This window comes from Sminthopsis crassicaudata, chromosome 3 (assembly GCF_048593235.1).
Source record: "Sminthopsis crassicaudata isolate SCR6 chromosome 3, ASM4859323v1, whole genome shotgun sequence".
Lineage (NCBI taxonomy): Eukaryota > Metazoa > Chordata > Mammalia > Dasyuromorphia > Dasyuridae > Sminthopsis > Sminthopsis crassicaudata.
In genome coordinates this window covers 236,858,674-236,877,697 of record NC_133619.1, presented here as the reverse complement: position 1 = coordinate 236,877,697, position 19,024 = coordinate 236,858,674, and the positions used below count along the sequence as shown (strand labels likewise).

Below are 19,024 nucleotides of genomic sequence, written 5' to 3'. Positions count from 1 at the left end.
TTAATTATTAATTTTTTTATTACTATTACTAATATGCTTTCTAAGTCTCAGTTTTTTCCAATCTATAACATTTAGAGGTTGAAATAAATGATCTCCAAGTTTTTGTCAATTCTGACAATTCTAAAAATTAACTTACTGATGAAAGTGAATGTCAAAAATCAATAATGACCACTAATGCAACAACATTGGGTGAAAAGATATTTTTATTTCCCTTAGGAATTGAGGAATTAGAATAATAGAAAAAAACTTTATTTCAAAAAATATGAGCCCTTTGTGGGCAGTTACTATTTCATTTTTGTCTCTCTTTTTTTTTTTGCCTTTGTATCTAACTCAGGGCTTTGTACAGTGCATTAGATAAATTTTTACTGAATTGAATTATTTGTCTAATTAATCAAAGATCATTAAGCTTATTGATAGAAGGCACAAAGATGGGATTTGGTTTCCACTTGCCTGTCTATTGAGCTAAGTGACAACTATGACACTTGAAATCAAATTGTAATGATGGGCATTTATTTCAGTACTTCAGCAGTCTTCCTGCTGTCTATTTATTGAGTAAGATCAAATTTCTTTGCTTGGTATTCAAGGCCCTCCACATGAAATTCCTGTACTTGTCTCACAGTATTACTCTCTATACTATAAAACTATACTCATATGGGCTTTCTCTCTAATTTTGCCTCCAAAATAAATAATGCTCTGTGGCATTTTTATGCTTTGTTTATGCTTGCCTATTTAGATAATATTCTCTCCCCAACTGTTTTCCTGTTGAATTGCTATTCACCTTTTAAAAAGCAATTAAAATGCAATCTTTCTTGATGATCTTTCTTGATCCTCCTTGACAATAACAGTCTTCTTGGATGTACCTATTTTAGTTAAGTGTTTTTGAGTCTTGTGAGGGAAGAAAATAAGCATTTACATAGTATCTACTATTTGCTAGACACTGTTAAGTGGTTTTCACAAATATTATCTCATTTGATCCTCATTGAAATAATATTATCTCATTGAATCCTGGGAGGTAGGTACCATTATTATTCTCATTTTATAGATGAGAAATATGAGGCAAATTGAGGTTCAGAATGAGGTTTTGTTACTCTGAAGTTTATTCATTATGTTTTGTATTACCATTAATTCATTAATCTGTACCCAGAGTCATGTAGTTAGGAAGTCTTTGAGGCCGAATTTGTATCTGAGTTATATTTACTGGACTCTAAATTCCTCTGACAGAGAGTAGAGAAAATATGAAGTGAGCTCCTTCTTTCCTTGCTAGTCAAATAATACAAGTAGCAACAGAGCTGGAGAATCATAGAAATAGAATTCCAGAGGTGGAAGTCTCCTTATCCTTTACCTAATATAACTTTATATTTAAGATAAAAAATGCCACATTTACCAGACATCTAGTACAAAAAGATAGTGGATAAAAGGCTGGTCTTATAGTCACTATGACCTGAGTTCATATCACTTCTATTTGTATGACCCTTAATCTCTAAAGGCTCCAATTTTCTTATCTGAAAAATGGGAATGCTCATAGCCCTTATCCTGCAAAGTTATTGTGAGGGTAAAAGTGGGGTGATATTTGTAAAGCACTTTTCAAACCTTTATTAAAGCAATATACAAGTGCTAATTATTATTATCATCATCATTATTACTATACTTGTTAAAAGAACCAGTATGTATCTCAGAGATGTAGTTCAAATAAGGCATACCATCCTGCACATGTCGCTCTCTATAGTAGTAATAGGTAATTACTTTTATTATTTATAAGTCTTTATTATTATAGGTAATAATAGGTGACTATAGGTTGGGGTTGCTCATAGAAGCTTCAGGAAAGAAATTGTACACAAAGAAGCTGGCATCTGAAGACCAGAGGAGGGCAATATAGTTCTTTGTGAATAGATACTATTTTGTTTTGCTTTTCTGTCTCCAACAGTACCTCCAACTTCTAATAGGTACTTAATAATGCCCAAATAGAAGTATGAAAGGGGGAATGCATAAGATAGTTATTTGTTTGTGTATAATAATGACAATAACTTAGATGTATGTAGTGCTGTTCTCTTCTATATATACTGTTAAGGGGCAGGTCAATTCTCTGAGAGCCTCCACAGCTGTGGATCATAACATCTGAAGGAGTTGCAGGGCAGCCTTTGCTGACACAGGTGTTGTGGACTGAGAATGAGATAAATTGGAGGCAGAGGGAAGAGGAGAGAGGTCAGAGAACAGCAATTGCCTCTGTCTCCTTGTATCATTCTCTCACAAGAGGAGATACATTCTGGGTTGGATCTCCAGCAGCCACTTCCAGGTGGTTCCTGTATATCCAACAGTTCCCCTGCATTACAACAATATAACATTGTGTGTAATATACATTGCTGGTATGCATATATGTTGTATATGCATATATATATAATACACCCCACACCTCCACCCAATGCCTGAAATTCTTAGCTTCTCTAAATTTCATTAGAATAAGAAGCCTTCCTTAAATCTCCCTAGTTCTCTAGAAATAATTTCTAGTTACACTCTGAATACCTATATGTATAAAGTTATTTGGATTTTGTTTCTTTTATTGGAATGTGAAACCCTAAAAGAACTTATCCTCTACATTCTTTTGAATTTCCATAACCAAACTCAGTAACTGGTATATAGAAAGTCCTTAATACATGCTTGTTGATTTTAATATTTTGCAAATCACTTTAGTCTCCTTTGAGCTTTACATTAGCTCCAAGATAATATCCATCTATTGAGTGGTAATTTTTAGATGAAAAGTTTAAGGTTCAGAAAGACTAAGAGATTTGGTCACTCAATTTACTAAGTGTATAGGCAAGAATTCAGTCCAGGTCCTTATGATACCAAATCCAGTGGTGCTATTATACATGATACCTAGCTGTCATATTTCCCAATTAGTCTTTATTTTTCTTGAGAATGGATCCTGTATCTTATCTCTCAACTTTGAATCTCCTAAAGAGTCTATGAAACTTACTACTTTGTGTTCTACTGCAGAAAATTATTAGGGTACAGATTTAGGGCTAGAAAGAATATTAGAGGTCCAGAAATCCTTCCCTCACAAGTACTCAGTAAATGTTGAATGAATTAAAGAATTAGCGAAAGTTAATGATATTCTGACTTTCCAAATCTCTTCCTAAGCCATAAGAAAAACTATCCAGATATGTCTGAATATGGTAAAATATTTAAAATCTAACATTCAATGTGCTACAAAGGGACTAGAAACTTAGTCCCTTAAAAAGTGTTGGCCCATAATAAATGTATTCCATCCAAAGCAGCAAGACTATCTGTGCCTTTGGTATTATCTGCTGGCCTGTGCAAAACATACAGAGCCTCAATTCTGATCAGAAAGAATAGTAGTGTTCCTACATTTCTTGTATCATGTATGAATAACACAGCCATCTACTCCACCCAATGTGACTCATAATCACATTCCAGTTCCTTTGCTTAAAATTCTTCTAATCATTTTCTCCACACCCCATACCAAGCCTTACTTGTGGCATAGTCTCTCTTGGTTACAACTTTAGTTTCATTATTTAGTTACTGAGGTGGTCCTAAATCATAGGATTATATCCTACTTTTACCAGCAGAAAAGGACTTCCAAATCATTTTACAAGCTTAGTCAAACAAGTAGTAAATCAATCAATCAATTAATACATCAACATTTATTAAGCACCTACTATGTTCTGGGATACCAAAAAAAAAAAAAAAAAAAAAAAAAAAAAAAAAGGCAAAAGACAGTTCTTGCCCTCAAGGAGTTTATAATATAATGGGATTAAACAAATATACAAAGTAAGGCATATTTCAGGGGGAAAAAAGATAATTGAGAAGGGGAAGATAAGAGGGGTCGAAGAAGGCATCCTAAAGTTGAGATTTTAATTGGGACTTAAAGGAAGGTAGGGACATCACTAGCTAGAACAGAGGAAGGAAAAGTGTTCTAGGAATGGGGTATAACAGTAGAAAATGACCAGAACTGAAATGTATGTCTTTTTCATGGATCAGCAGGAGGAACATTGCCACTTGGTCAAAAGTAGTTGAGAAGTAAGCTATAAGGAGACTTGTTGGGAAGTAAGCTATAAGAACATGATACCTAGCTGTCATATTTCCCAATTAGTCTTTATTTTTCTTGAACATTGGGTGGAAAGGGGTGGGGAGGGGTGGGGGGGTAGTCAGCCATTACAAAATGGGATACCTTATGAACAACTTTGAATGTCAAACAGAACATTTTGTATTTGTTCCTAAAGGCAATAGGGAAGTCACTTGTGTTTACTATTTTTAGGGGAGGGCACTGTCATGTGATCAGACCTATGCTTTGAATGGATTAGAGAAAGATCTGAGACTGGTGGACTCACCAGCAGACTGTTACAATATCATTTTTGTGATTTACATATTTTTGATTGGAAGGAGATCATGGATATAGAATTTATTTTCTAAATAAGAGGAATGAATTTACTTCAAGTTTAATCAGAAGAAAAGCAATGCTATGGGTAGAATCATTTTTATGTATTCTGCTTCTAATCTTCATTTTTCAAGTAAGTTTTTTGGAATACTATAAGCATAAACAAATTCTTTAAATATTTGTCTTTTTTGAGTTTCTCAATACTTCATTTATTTGTCTTACATTTTAAAAGGCTCTTATGGAAAATTACAGAATTATGAAGGGTGGTTGCTACTGCCACTTTAGCACACTCAACAGGCAAGAATTTATCAATCAGTGCTATCTAGGTTCATAATTAAGTAGTTATTGATTTTATATGAAAATATATTTTTCTGTTGCTTTTATTTTATTTTTATTTTTTATAACTTTTTAATTAATTTTATAATTATAATTTTTTTACAGTATATAGTCATGGGTGCAACATTATCCCTTGTAGTCACTTCTGTTACGAATTTTCCCCTCCTTCCCTCCACTCCCTCCCCTAGATGGCAGGCAGTCCCATACATGTTAAATGTGTCCTAGATACAATATATGTATGCAGAACCGAATTTCTTGTTGCACAGAAAGAATTGGATTCAGAAGGTAAAAATAATCTGGGAAGAAAAACAAAAATGCAAACAGTTGACACTCATTTCCCAGTGTTCCTTCTCTGGGTGTAGCTGGTTCTGTCCATCATTGATCAATTGGAACTGAATTAGATCTTTTTGTTGAAGATATCCACTTCCATCAGAATACATCCTCATATAGTATCGTTGTTGAAGTGTATAGTGATCTCTTAGTTCTGCTCATTTCACTCAGCATCAGTTCATGTATGTCTCTCCAAGCCTCTCTGTATTCATCCTGCTGGTCATTTCTTACTCTCTGTTGCTTTTAGGATGTATACTTATTTAAATGAAAGGAGAAAATGATTATTTAAAAATATTCATACTGGGCTTCTGTCTCTAGAGCCAAAATAACTATATCTAAAATTGTCACTTAATTGTTTAAATTTTCATTTGTTTAAATTTTCATTTCTCAGGAGTCAATTTCCCCTAATTCCTTCCTTCCCAATTTTTTTTTTTGGATGCTATATGTCAATTTGATAACCTAATGAATGAGTTAGGTAAAGTTGGGAATAATAATGGCACCTATCTCCCAAAATTATTGTGAAGATCAAATGAAACAGTATTTATGAAAGTGCTTAGTCTAATGACTAACATATTGTAGATACTCTGTAAATGTTGATGTAGCTCTTCTCTCCAGTAAATGAAACTATTTTCTAAGCTATTGGTTCTTAACCTTTGTGTATATATGTGTGTCCTCTTTTTGGCAATCTAGTAAAATCTATGATTCCCTTCTCTTACAAATGTTTTTATATGCACTAAATCAAATATATTTAATTACTAAGAAAACCAACAGTAGTTGAAATACAACTATTGAATTTTTTTTTAAACCTTATAAACTCCAGGTTAAAAACTACTGTTCCAAGATCAAGCATACCTTCCCCAAATGCCTAACCTATCACTTGAGAGTAACTTAGACCATGGAGGAATACTGATTTCTCATTTACAGGGAATGCTTAAAAGATCTCTTTTCTCTTTTTAGTGACTAACACACACACATGGCATATAAAATGTACAAAGTCAACATCTTATCACATAGGAAGATGCTAGGTCAAATGCACAGGGTACCTTTGTTCATTGAAAAATAACAAGAACCACTTATTAAGCAGTACATTTTAATTCAAGCTTTGATAAGACTGTCTCTGTCTTTAGAGCTTATAACCTAGTCAGACTCTGATGCACTGCAGTGAGTCTGTGCATAATTCTTTTATAATTCCCTATCCAAACTGTAAAACAGAAATAATATTTCCACTTGCTTTACACTTGTTAGAAATGAAGAAATCCATTTAATTGAGATGCTTAATATTCTTAATATTCTATAAATACAATTATAGTTTGAATGAATGTGGAAGGGAGGTGTTAATTAAAGACTGGATTCCTGTGTGGAATGCTAAAAGGAAATGTATAAGTTAAAGAGATATTAAAGAAAAAAATATTGTTATGAATAGCAGAAGACCAATGAATGTATGCTTCCTGAAGACAGTAACTTTTCTATTTTTGTCATTGAATACCCAACGTCTAATATAGTACCTCACACATAGCACCTGTCTTATTCATATTAATTGAACTGAATTGAATATTGGTCTGCACATTATATCAAAGTGACATGCAATAGGATCAAAATGAAACTACTGAAATCATAGATTTAGATCTGAAAGATATCTTAGAGGTCATCTTATTTTGCAGATGGGGATAGAGTCACATAGAAAATTATTTTCTTGAGGTCATATGGATGGATCAGAATTTGAATCTACCTCCTCCAACACTCTTTCCACTATAGGAAAAAAAACAAAACAAAACAAAACTAATTTCCTGGGAGGGAAGCATAGTTTTCTTATTCATATTATTATTTTTACTGATGGAACATCAAAAGCTTTAACTGTAAATACTCCCATAGCAACTTTTGTAGTGCTTTCATAAGTGTTAAGTCCTAAAGAAATGAATAAATCAATCAAACATTGATTAATGCACTTTCTAGCTGTATGACTCTGGACAAGTCACTTAACCCCAGTTGTCTCAGGGGGAAAAAAATCCAAAAATATTGATTAATGAATATAGTATAGGCACAGCAGATTTTTTTTTTAAGTTTAGTTTTTTTTTCCATCAAGGAGTGACTTAACCATGTTAATTTTTCCAATAGGTCAAGATGACTTCGATTTAGCAGATGCACTTGATGATACTGGTAAGTAACTGTCTTAAATTAAAGAATATAGAATTTAGGAATCCTAGGCTAAAAGTATGAAGCTACTTCATGGGCCATTAAATACATCATCCACAGATCACATTTCTCATCAGTTTGTCAAAAGTCATCATCTCATTGTGATTATCTAATGGACAGGCTCATCTGTTTGGTTTGACTTTTAGAATGTAGGACATGAAAGCCCAAAACTACCTCATTGTATACAGTGAAGCAAAGGTTAATAAATGAATGCCCAGGAATGAGTGGAAATTAAACACCTCTTAGAATGAATGAAGTTGCTGCAAGTTTATTGTAAGCTGCCATAAGTTGTACACCCTGGGTACTAGTTTCCCCAAAATGGGGTTTATATCAGACTCCATCTGTCCAGAAATTCAAGGCAGCATTCAATTGGTTTGAGTAAATGGATCCTTTGCTCAAATATCTTAAAGACTGTATCTGTTTGTTGTTGTTGTTGCTGTTGTTGTTTTAATCTCTCAGGGGCCAGGTGGAAAAGTACTGACAGTTTTTGCCCCTCTCCACTCCTATTCCCAGAATTCTCAGAAGGTAGATGAATAAAATCAAGTTTTTCATCTTGCTTGAGAATTTTTCATTGTTTCAAGGAATAGTTTTTGTTTGATAGCCTAGTTATTTAGTTAGTCTGTTTATTTCCAAATCCATAGCGTCACAGCAGCCTTCTAACTAGTATACAACCTCTATTCTTGGGGAGTAGGAATGGGATGGGGAGGTGTCTGGACCTGTGACTTCAATGGTGGGGGGAAATTGCAGATGACAGCAATCCTACAACTTGTAGTATTAGAAAATTCCATGATGAAACAGAAAAATTAAATGATTTTTCAGGGTCATCTTAGACTAATAATGATGCAATCAGAGAGTGGGTTTGGTAGGTAGGAATTACCTAGACACCTGACTGGTTTCACAAAGGAAAAGTCTTTATTGTTGTATAAATTAGGATAGGACCCAAGCAGCATCAGGGAGTTGGTTGGTCTATAGGGGAAACTCCATGATGGGTATTTTATAGGAAAAGATAGAGGTAGTAGGAAAGATGTTTATTCTTTGCTCATTGGTTAGATCTCTCAAGGGACATCTTTACTTCTTAACCATTGGCCAAGTTTTGAGAAAAACAAGGAATGGAAACATGTAGTAGGACCCATACTTCCTGGCATCCTATCTTCTAGAACCTAAGCTTTTTGCAATTGGGTATGTGGTGAACCATATCTTGTTTACTGACATCCACACCTTCTGCACCTGCCCTGTTGGGAAATAGCAACTTGGTTTTTTTTCCCCTTCCCCTAACTACAAACAGAGACCCTTCTGGAGCCCATTCCAATGGGAATTGAATTTGGATCTTCCTTACTCTGGGCCTGGTTCTCTAACCATTATGCATTTGTACTTCAATTTCCTAAATTATCACATTGATTATGACTTTGTCAACCTAGTAAAATCTATGGGCTCCTCTCTTAACAATGGTTTTAAATGTTCAAAATCTGTCAATGGCTTTATTAGAAGACTAAACTTCTTTTCCTTAAATCCTCCATGGCCTTGTCTCAACATATTTTCCCAGAATACCTCTCCCATTTATTTATCATACTCTTTATCTCAATCAGTTGGATTAGTTATTCTCCAGAGAAGAAGGAAGCCAAAGTAGATGAAGGTGTCCTCATTTCTGAGCTTGTTAAAAAAAACAACAACAACAACAACTAGAGTTCATAGAAAATCCAAGCCTCATATCCCATCTGCTCTAGAAGCAAGATGAGCGACCTGAACTGCCTTTATTCTCTAATTTTATATCCTTTCCAGGATATATTTTATATAGATATTGTCACCTCTTCTTTTCCATTGTCTTTACCATGTTTTCTTTTTACTTTGTTCCTTCCCATTCACTTGAATTTGTTATTATTGGTATCTTTTCTATAAAAGCAAGTAGATAGATTCTTAGCTTATTCAAGTACCACAGCTTGCTGTTTACTGGGGAAGGTAGAGAAATACTTTCCCTGAAGTCACTTTATAGATTGTGTTCTCCCAGATCATGAATTGTAAAATACTGACTAGTCTTGAGTATATTTATAGGCCTTCATTTTTTTCAAGGTTTTTGTTTGTTTGTTTGTTTGTTTTGGGGTTTTGGTAAAGCAATTGGGGTTAAATGTCTTGCCTAGGGTCACACATATAAAGTATTTGAGACTGAATTTTGAACGAAGGTCCTCTTGTCTTTAAGACCAGTGCTCTATCTTGTGCTATCTAACTGCCCCAAGATTGTTTGTTTGTTTCTAAATGTTTGATGTAATTCTTTCATAGACTGCCAATTCTTACAGAATAATTTCATGTCCACATAGCTGAGTCTCTTGCATTGTTTTTTTATGCTTACTAGGAAACTCATCATTGCTGGGATTATGATTAGCTAAGTATGAGCAATGATCTTCTTGGGGAGGAAAACCAGTGTTGTTTATTTCTTCTTTACTTTGTTTTTTCATCTTCTCCCAGTTATTCCCCTTGAACCAATCAAATGCTCAGATGAGGTCTTTATGCCTCTCTGCCTGCTTACCTACCTTCACACCTCAATTAAGTAAAAATATCTATTTTGCCTCTATGCCTCACCTTTAAGGACAGAGTAAAATACTTTTTCCAAGGGACTTCCTCACAAATCTGTTTTGCCTTTGGTTGCCAGTCTATGTTTATTGTAGTAAATTTAGACTAAAGATGTGAAAAAACAGAACTACAACAATGAATTGTTGTATTATTTATGTATATATATATATATATATATCTGTATTGTTTATGTATATATATATAGACATACATACACATATGTACATACATATAGACATATATATGCAAATATGCATATATAAATTCAGTTTTATTTGGTTCACTATCTCAGTTACATTTATCATTTACCCTTTCAGGTTCTAGGAGTTTTCTGAAGACTTTGGGGGATGTCTTTTCTTTACTGTTACATGCTTTAATCTCTATTGGCTACATTCTTCCTACTGTTAGATGCCAGTGAGTAACTCCCAGTTCTGTTTTACCAAGTGATATAATTAATTTGTAAAAAGGGATGTTTAATTCAAAGCTATAAGCAGGAAGAAAAATAACATTTTCTCCTACTACCTCTGGGAATACTTCTATTCCATAAGGTCAATAGTGAGAACAGGATCACTCAGTATTGTTTCTGCACAACAATTGTCCTATCAAGTTCCTATCTAGATGAGGCAGAACTACCAAATGAACCTGTCTCAGCAACTATTGGGTTGGATTCCAAAAAGTCAATTCTTGGTCCTTGGGGCATCCAGGGGGGAGCAGATCTTGATATAGAGATGCTGGGATATCCAAATTCTAGAAATCCTGAATACTCTTAATGTCACAGTACCTCATTTAATATGCTTCACTTAAGTTGAAATAAATACCAAGGCAGACAAAGAACAAGGTCCATTTCCATAGAGCCATGTGGCTTTTAAAAGGATAAGATCCAATGTCTCTCTCCTTATGGCACAGTTTCTTACCAGACTCTGCCAGCTAAGTTGTTAAACTATAAGTTTGTAGCCAAATAGAATAAGCCAAAGAGAACATGTCCAATGCTCTAGTCACGAGTTCTTTTAGAATGCCTCTGCAGTTGATCAATGTACCTCCTATCCTCTTACTGGAAACATTTCTGGAACAGAATGTTTAGCTCTTAAGTCTCTCCAAGGCAGCTACATTACACCTAGTGTGTAATTCTTCCAGAATTAGGCTATCCAGCTCCTCCCATGGTGGGGAGACGCTGTCACTGTTCTCTGTGCATCTGGCAGTCATGCACATAAATGCATACATATATACACATTTACACATATACACACACACATACAAATACATATATACTTTCATAATATACCACACACATTTATACATGCACATATATATACCCTTATAATACACCACATACACATTTATAAATATATATATATATATATATATATAATCTCCTTCCTATTGTGTGGGTGTAGGTGTATGTGTGTGGTATAAGTATATACGTGTGTGTGTATATGTGTACATGTGTGTGTGTAAAAACACCCATACATAATGTGCACGTAAAGATAAAGATAAAGATACCAGAGACAATGTTTTTTACTTGCCCTGGCATCACCTCGTTACTTACATCCCTGAAAAATTGTCCTATCTTTGTGGTGGACTGAGGCCAAATGGTTATTGACAATCTAGCCTTCCTATCTTGAGAGAAAGAAATGATACAATAAGTTTATTCACATTTTTATACTCACACAATACACATATACATGTATATAGTACATATATATACATACATAATACACACACTATATATATGTGTATGTGTGTATATCTATATCTATATATATGGTGTATATGTATTTATATGTATGTATTTGTATCCATACACATATCTGACTGCTGCCTTATAGAGAATTCTACTACTGGAAGGAACCTTAGTGATCATTTATAAAATGAATTATATTAGATTACAGTAATAGGTATTACCATAGCTAGAACTTGGATTTGGAATCAGAAAGACCTGAGTTCAAATACGGCCTTAAACATTTACTGGTTATGTGACCCTGAGCAAGTCAGTTAATCTCTCCCAGTTTCAATTTCCTCATCCTGAAAATGGGGATAATATCACATATAATAGCATCTACCTGACAGAGTTGTGAGGATCACATGAGATAACACTTAATGTGCTTTATTAATCTTGAAGTATTACAGCTATTCTGATTAGATATGGAAAGCAAATTCCAGATAATTATAAGTAAATTCTAAAAATCACACACCTAGTTAGAGACAGGAGTTTGATCCAGGTCTTTTCACTCTTAGTCTAATGTCCTTTTTTACTTCACTGTTAATACAATCTCAGATATTGGCCTTAAGACAGATCAATAAACCTAACAAAGATAACAACCTTTATCAAAATCTGAGAATGTATAAAGGCAGTAAAGAGATTTGAACCCAGGTTCCTAACCCCAGAACAAGTGATCGTTCAACTATGCAATGCAGAAAATTTGAAAAGATTGGTAGCATTTCCACATGGAAAAAAAAAAAAAAAGAATTAGACTGATTGATAACCATTCTGCATCAAAAAATCAACAACACTTTCCTTCTTGAGAGCACATCTTGAGTCCTTTCTTATCACACTGAGTCTGCTTTTATTATTTTTCATTTCCTTTCCCTCAAGATAGGAAGGCTTGACTGTCAATAACCATTTAGCCTTAGTATATATATATCATAGGGCTAAGACTATTTCTCAGACATAAATAAGGAGGTGATGCTAGAGCAAGTTAATAATATTGCCTCCAGTATCCTGTTATCTCTACTTAGATATGTGTATACATGTACATTATGCATTATGTATGGTATCTACACACACATACACACACATATATATATATATACAAACATACATAGGTGTATTATATAACTTTTAATTTACAAGATATATGCATGGGTAATTTTACAGCATTGACCAAACTTTTGTTCCAACTTTTCCCATCCTTTCCCCCCTCCCCCACATGGCAGGTCGACCAATACATGTTAAATATGTTAAAGTATAAAAATCAAATACAATATGTGTATACATGTCCATACAGTTGGGATTGCAAAATTCTAGTAACTCCATGTAGCCTATAATATGAGGAAGAAACTTTAGAATATGACCTCCTTTTGGCAAACTTCTCTAACTTAATCCTCTGCTGCAACTTAACTGCACTAATATACCAAACCATAAACTCTCAGATTTAGAAAGAATCTTCGAAGTCATTGGTTTCAACTCTGTCCTGTTCAAGAATACCCTAAAGTCTAGTCAGCATCAGAAAATGGATCATCTACTTGAAGACTTCTTATTTGAAATACTATCAAACTCTCAATTTTTAATTATTTTCATGTCTCTCTCTTTCTCTCTCTCTCTCTCTCTTTTTTGTCACAGAGGAAATCACAAGGAAACCTAATCCAATTACTAGAAAACCAGGATCAGGTGGGTAATCGCTTTAGCTCATTGAAAACCTTAAATTGTAAAATTAAGCTTTGTGCTAAACAAAGGTACAATCCTTTAGTCACATTTCCAATCAATTTTCAACCAAAATGTAGATTAAAATTAACTTAAGGGATACTATATACTTAATAAAGCAGGTAAGTGGTTCAGTGGATTGAATTCTGGGCCTAAAGTTAGGAAAACCTGATTTCAAATTTAACTTTAGAAATTTACTACAGCAAGTTATTTAATGCTGTTTGCCTGTTTTCTCATCTGTAAAATGAACTGGAAAAGAAAATAGCACACTGTTCTAGTATCTTTGTCTAGAATACTTCAAAAGTGTCCCTAGAAAGTTGGACAAGACTGCAAACAACTAAACAAATGAATTCTTTTTTTTTTTAATTTTATTTTATAATTATAACTTTTATTTGACAGTACATATGCATGGGTAATTTTTTACAACATTATCCCTTGCACTCACTTCTGTTCAGATTTTTTCCCTTCCTCCCCCAACCCCCTCCCCTAGATGGCAGGCAGTCTTATACATGTTAAATATATTATAATATATTCTAGATACAATATATGTGTGTAGAACCGAATTTCTTGTTGCACAGGAAGAATTGGATTCAGAAGGTAAAAATAACAGTTTACACTCATTTCCCAGTGTTCCTTTTCTGGATGTAGCTGATTCTGTCCATCATTGATCAATTGGAATTGGATTAGCTCTTCTCTATGTTGAAGATATCCACTTCCATCATTTTACATCCTCATACAGTATCATTGTTGAAGTGTATAATGATCCCCTAGTTCTGCTCGTTTCACTCAGCATCAATTGATGTAAGTCTCTCCAAGCCTCTCTGTATTCCTCCTGTTGGTCATTTCTTACAGAACAATAACATTCCATAACATTCATATACCATAATTTATCCAAGCATTCTCCAATTGATGGACATCCATTCATCTTCCAGCTTCTAGCCAACAAATGAATTCTTAATAAATAAAAATAGTAAACAGTGATGATAATGCCTTGTGGTCTAAACAAGTCTACAAACACTTATCAAGGTATTATTATGTGGCAGATATGAAGATAATCAAATACAAGCAAAAAAATAGAATCCTCTTGCCCTCAAAAAACTTACATTCTAATGGGGAAAAATAACATATAAAAGGAAAGTAGTTTTAGGAGAAAAGGTACCAACATGGAAGTGTGGTGGAAAAAGCTGTCTAGAGAGCCAGAAGCAGAGCTAAGAAAGGAATAAGAAGGGAACCTGGCTGGACTAGGAATTTTCCTTAAAATGGAGATTTTGGGAAGAACTGGCCAATCACAAGAAGAGGCCATAGGGAGAAAGCAGTCTTCCAGAATGAAAAGATTGTCTGGGTCATGGCAGAAAAAGTCAGTCAAGAACAGAGCCCAAAGAGGAATGAAGGATTGAACAATGACTTGGGATAAAATAAGACTTAAAAAGCATATTAGATTAATCAAGAACTCAGATTTCTATCCTAGATCCATTCCTACCTCCAGAATATCATAGAATCAAACTCAGTCAAACTCAAACTTTCTATAGTTGTAAATGAAGACATAAAAATACATGAGGGTAAAAACCCTTTGAATATAGAATATATTGTTTCTCTCATTTCTTTGTGTCTTTGTCTTTCTTTCTCTGTATCTCTTTGTCTTTCTATCTCACTGCCTTTATCTCTCTATGTCTTTCTTCTCTTTCTCCTTTTTTTCTCTCTCTTTCTCTGGGTGTGTATCTCTCTTTGTCTCTCTCTTTCTGTCTCTGTCATTCACTCTGTGTTTCTTTGTCGCTCTGTCTTTCTCTGTCTCTCTCTTATCCATCTTTTCTTTTTCTCTTTCAAATAAATTTTCAGCATATGCTTTATCTGGCCCTTCCTTAAAGAATTCCACTGAAGACAAACTTAAAATCATCTGAATGGATAAATGCAGTCCTGTGTACTTTGAGATGGCACTAATTATTATTGCCAGAATTTATTTGGTATTTAAGCTTTGCAAAAGCACTTTACAAATACTTAATATTTTATCCTCATAACAATCCTGGGACAGAGATCCTATTATTATTCCCATTTTATATATGAGGAAGCTGAGATAGATTGAAGTAGTCACACAGCTAGTAGCCAAAAGCTACACAGAAATAAATGTGTTCTCTTACATATTATAGCTTCAATGTAACTATTATGGTCCTGTTTTTTTTTTCAAGTTAGATACCCCTAGTTCCTTTCATCATTTTTCATATAAACATATATGAAACATATATGATAATTTTCTATCCCATTCACTTTCTTGTTCAGTCTCCTTTCAAGTTCTCTAGAATGCAAAGAAAGAACTGAATAAAATTTTTCAGATGTGATTCAACCAGTATTCCCTCACTTAGATTCCTGAGAAATTATCCTGCCCCTAGCAGGATAGTTGGATTTGTCCTGAGGCCAAATAGTTATTGATAATCTAGCCTTCCTATCCTGAGGAAGTTGAGAGGTAGAAGCCACAGTAAGAAACTATAAAAAGAAAAAATCAGTCACAGTGGACTTAAAAGGATGGGACTATGAAATTGGGCCATATGCAGAGTTATGGAGCTGATTCTGGGTTTACTGAAACTGAATTACTGAGATCAAAGTATTGATTTCTTATTCTCTTCCTTTCTCAACTACTGTTGCCCTTTTGGGTAGGGGATGCTTCTTCATTTTAGGGCATAAAATCTTTCAGCACTGAGCCAGCATGTGTGATTTTTCAGGAAAGGTCCAAAACAAAATAGATCAGTGAAAAGAATATACTTCCAGGGGTTAACTTTCAGATAATTAAGGCATATGACCTTTATCTCTATGTCAGGAATTTTCCTAATAAAGGACTCAGAGCATTTGTGAGTGAATTCATAATGTTTTATTGAAAACAGATACTCTAAAACTAAAGAAGAAGAAACCACATGGATATTAGGAACCATTATATCATCCCCTAGACTTAAAATGAGCTAATTTTTGTAAGATTGTAATTATTTGTCTGAGACTCATAACCACCCTGTGAGATATCGTATATCGTTATTTCTATTTTATACATAAGGAAAATTGAGACTCAGAGAGGTTAATGAGTTGTCCATGCCCACAGAGCTAGTTAAATGTCAGAGGTTGAATTCAAATCCGTATCTTCCTGCTTCCAAACCTTATACTCTCTAAAGTTTAGCTTGAAAAAGGACCTGTATCTGATATCTTTCCTGCCAGATGAAATTCAGAATCTTCCTAAGATAATTAAAATGGAAGAGATTCAGTTTCTTGGCATGGCGCTGGTATACTGCCCAGGTTTGACTGCATCCAACAATAAAGTCAGCACAATGACTATATACCTTCAGTTTGGTAGTCAGTCTAATACCTCTCTCCCACACTTTCCAACTGTACTGTAGAGAGCACAACTCTGTTGGGCTGGCCATATTGTTTTAATGCTAAATGTAAACTTGCTAAAAAAAAGATTATTTTATGGAAAACAAACAAGGCAAGCACTCATAAGGTGGTTAGGAAAAGCAATATAAAGGACATTCTCAAGGTCTCTCTTAAGAACTTTAGAATTGCTTGAATGGCATGAGAAACATTGACACAGGTCTGCCTAGTGGGTGTGTCCTCATCAGAAAAAGTTCGGTGTTCTATGAGCAAAGCAGAATTGAATTAGCTCAAAAGAAGCATGAGATACACAAAGTTAGAGAAGCCATCCCAAATGTTCATAGGGATTATTTGTCTTACCTGTGGCAGAGCATTCCAGGCTTGTATTGGACTGATCAGTCATAGTAGGAAACAATAAAACTCAATTCTAACATAGTAATGTCATTTTGATCCTCTTCAAGAATGAAGGACAACAACCAACCAAAAAAAACACAGAAATAAATGTGCTCTCTTACATATTATAGCTTCAATGTAACTATTATGGTCCTGGTTTTTTTTTTTTCAAATTAGACACCCCTAGTTCCTTTCATCATTTTTCATATAAACATATATGAACATATGGGATAATTTTCTATCCCATTCACTTTCTTGTTCAGTTCTCCTTTCAAGTTCTCTAGAATACAAAGAAAGAACTGAATAAAATTTTTCAGATGTGATTCAACTAGTATAAAGTATAAAGAATTGTCTTACCACTAGTTCTAGATTTAAATGAATGCAATTTAAGATGGAAGCAACTTTCCAAGAGTATTTTTGCATTACCTTCTTTCATTTTAAATTATTCTTGTGTGAACTTCCCTTCAGATAGAGGTTATAATGATCTCCTAATACCCTAATAAATTTTTCTTTTAACTTAACTTATGAAAATCAGTCAGTAAATAAAATTAATTCATTGCCCACTGTACTGGGCATACCCAAAAAGGGAAATTTTTCTAGGAACTTACAATCCAGTGAGGAAAAACATCATGAAAACACCTATGTTCAAACAAAATATTTGTTAGAGTAAACTGGAAATAATCAACACAGAAAAAAATTAGCATTAAAGGGAATTGGGAAATGTTTCTGGTAGAAGTTTGGATTTTAGTTGAGACTTGAAGGAAGCCCAGGAATCCAAGGGGCAGAGATGAGGAAGAAGAGCATTTCAGGTATGGAAGTCAGCCACTGAAAGTTCCCCAAAGTTGAGAGATAATGTTTCTTTTGTGAAGACCAACAAGAAGGATCATAAAATAAGTGAGAGAGGGAGGAGGTGTAAGATGTAAGAAAAATGAAAGGGGTGGAAGGCCAAAATAGGTTATGAAGGACTCTCAATACCAAACCAAGGATTTTATGTTTATTTCTGGAAGTAATAAGGAGTCACTGGAGTTTACTGAGTGAGGTGTGGGGATGGGAGGAAGGATGTGATCAGACCTGTGCTTTAGGAAGATCATTTTGATGGCTTTTTGGTAATGAAATGGCTAGCTTACTTTACTTTTAGTTAATAAGACCTGCAGGCACTCTCCAAAACAACCTAACTCAGAAAAACAATAACCCACTGTATAAGAAAAGAAATCATCATATATTATCAATTACACGCTTATATGAAGAAACTGGAACAGTAGAGAGAGCACTGGACTTGGAATCTGGAAGACTCATCTTCATGAATTCAGATCTGGCTTCAGAGTCAGGTCCTAATCTATAAAAATGAGTTGTAGAAAGAAATGGCAAACTACTCCAGTATCTTTGCCAAGAAAACTTCAAATGAGGGCACAAAGTCATACAAAACTGAGCTGACTCAACAACAATAATATAACACACAAATGGAAAAAGAAATGAAATGGATAGAAGTAATTTCTCACTAGAATAATAGTCATCGAGTGTCAGCATGAAATAGCATCTCAAAGGTCCTCTGGTCTAATTCATAATTGAACAGGCATCTTCTCTACAATCCCAGAGAAAAATTCATTTAAGAGTCTGGAAAGATGCTGCCTGATAGTGATTTGGTACTTCCTACCGTATTTGGGTAGCTTCTGTATTTGGATAGCTCTAATGGCTTTCATATTGTTTAAAATTCTGAGTTAATGAATCTCTCTTTAAAATGTAAATTCCATACCAATTTTCCTACCTTTGCAAATTACACAGTCCTCTTAATGTTAGCAAACAGCAAGATTTTTACATACTTTCCTAGTCATTTTTTTCATCTGCTCTTATGAGGAATAAGATCTTTATTTTTTACTAAGGAGAAAGGGTTTATGAAGTCCTAATTAAAATTTGGAAATGGGAATCCACAAATTGTGCAATTCACACATTCTATGAGTCATTTTCTCTTTACACTAATAATTTCATATCATCAGTTCTTTCATTCATCCTTCCAGTACTTTTTCTAAGTAAGGTACTTTCATGTG

The 19,024-nt window shown here is 34.1% G+C and overlaps 1 protein-coding gene across 7 annotated transcripts in view; it reads left to right on the top strand.

The window, feature by feature from the left end:
• Window positions 1–19,024, top strand: part of XG (Xg glycoprotein (Xg blood group)) — a 53,514-nt gene that overhangs the window by 9,660 nt on the left and 24,830 nt on the right. For 4 of the 7 annotated variants that reach the window (XM_074300229.1, XM_074300226.1, XM_074300225.1 and 1 more), the window contains exons 2-3: window positions 7,175–7,216; window positions 13,158–13,205. In XM_074300229.1, coding sequence (XP_074156330.1) covers window positions 7,175–7,216; window positions 13,158–13,205 — 90 coding nt within the window. Of the gene's footprint in view, window positions 1–4,349; window positions 4,527–7,174; window positions 7,217–13,157; window positions 13,206–19,024 lie in introns of those variants that run through there. The other 3 variants (XM_074300224.1, XM_074300228.1, XM_074300227.1) reach the window with 3 other exon arrangements.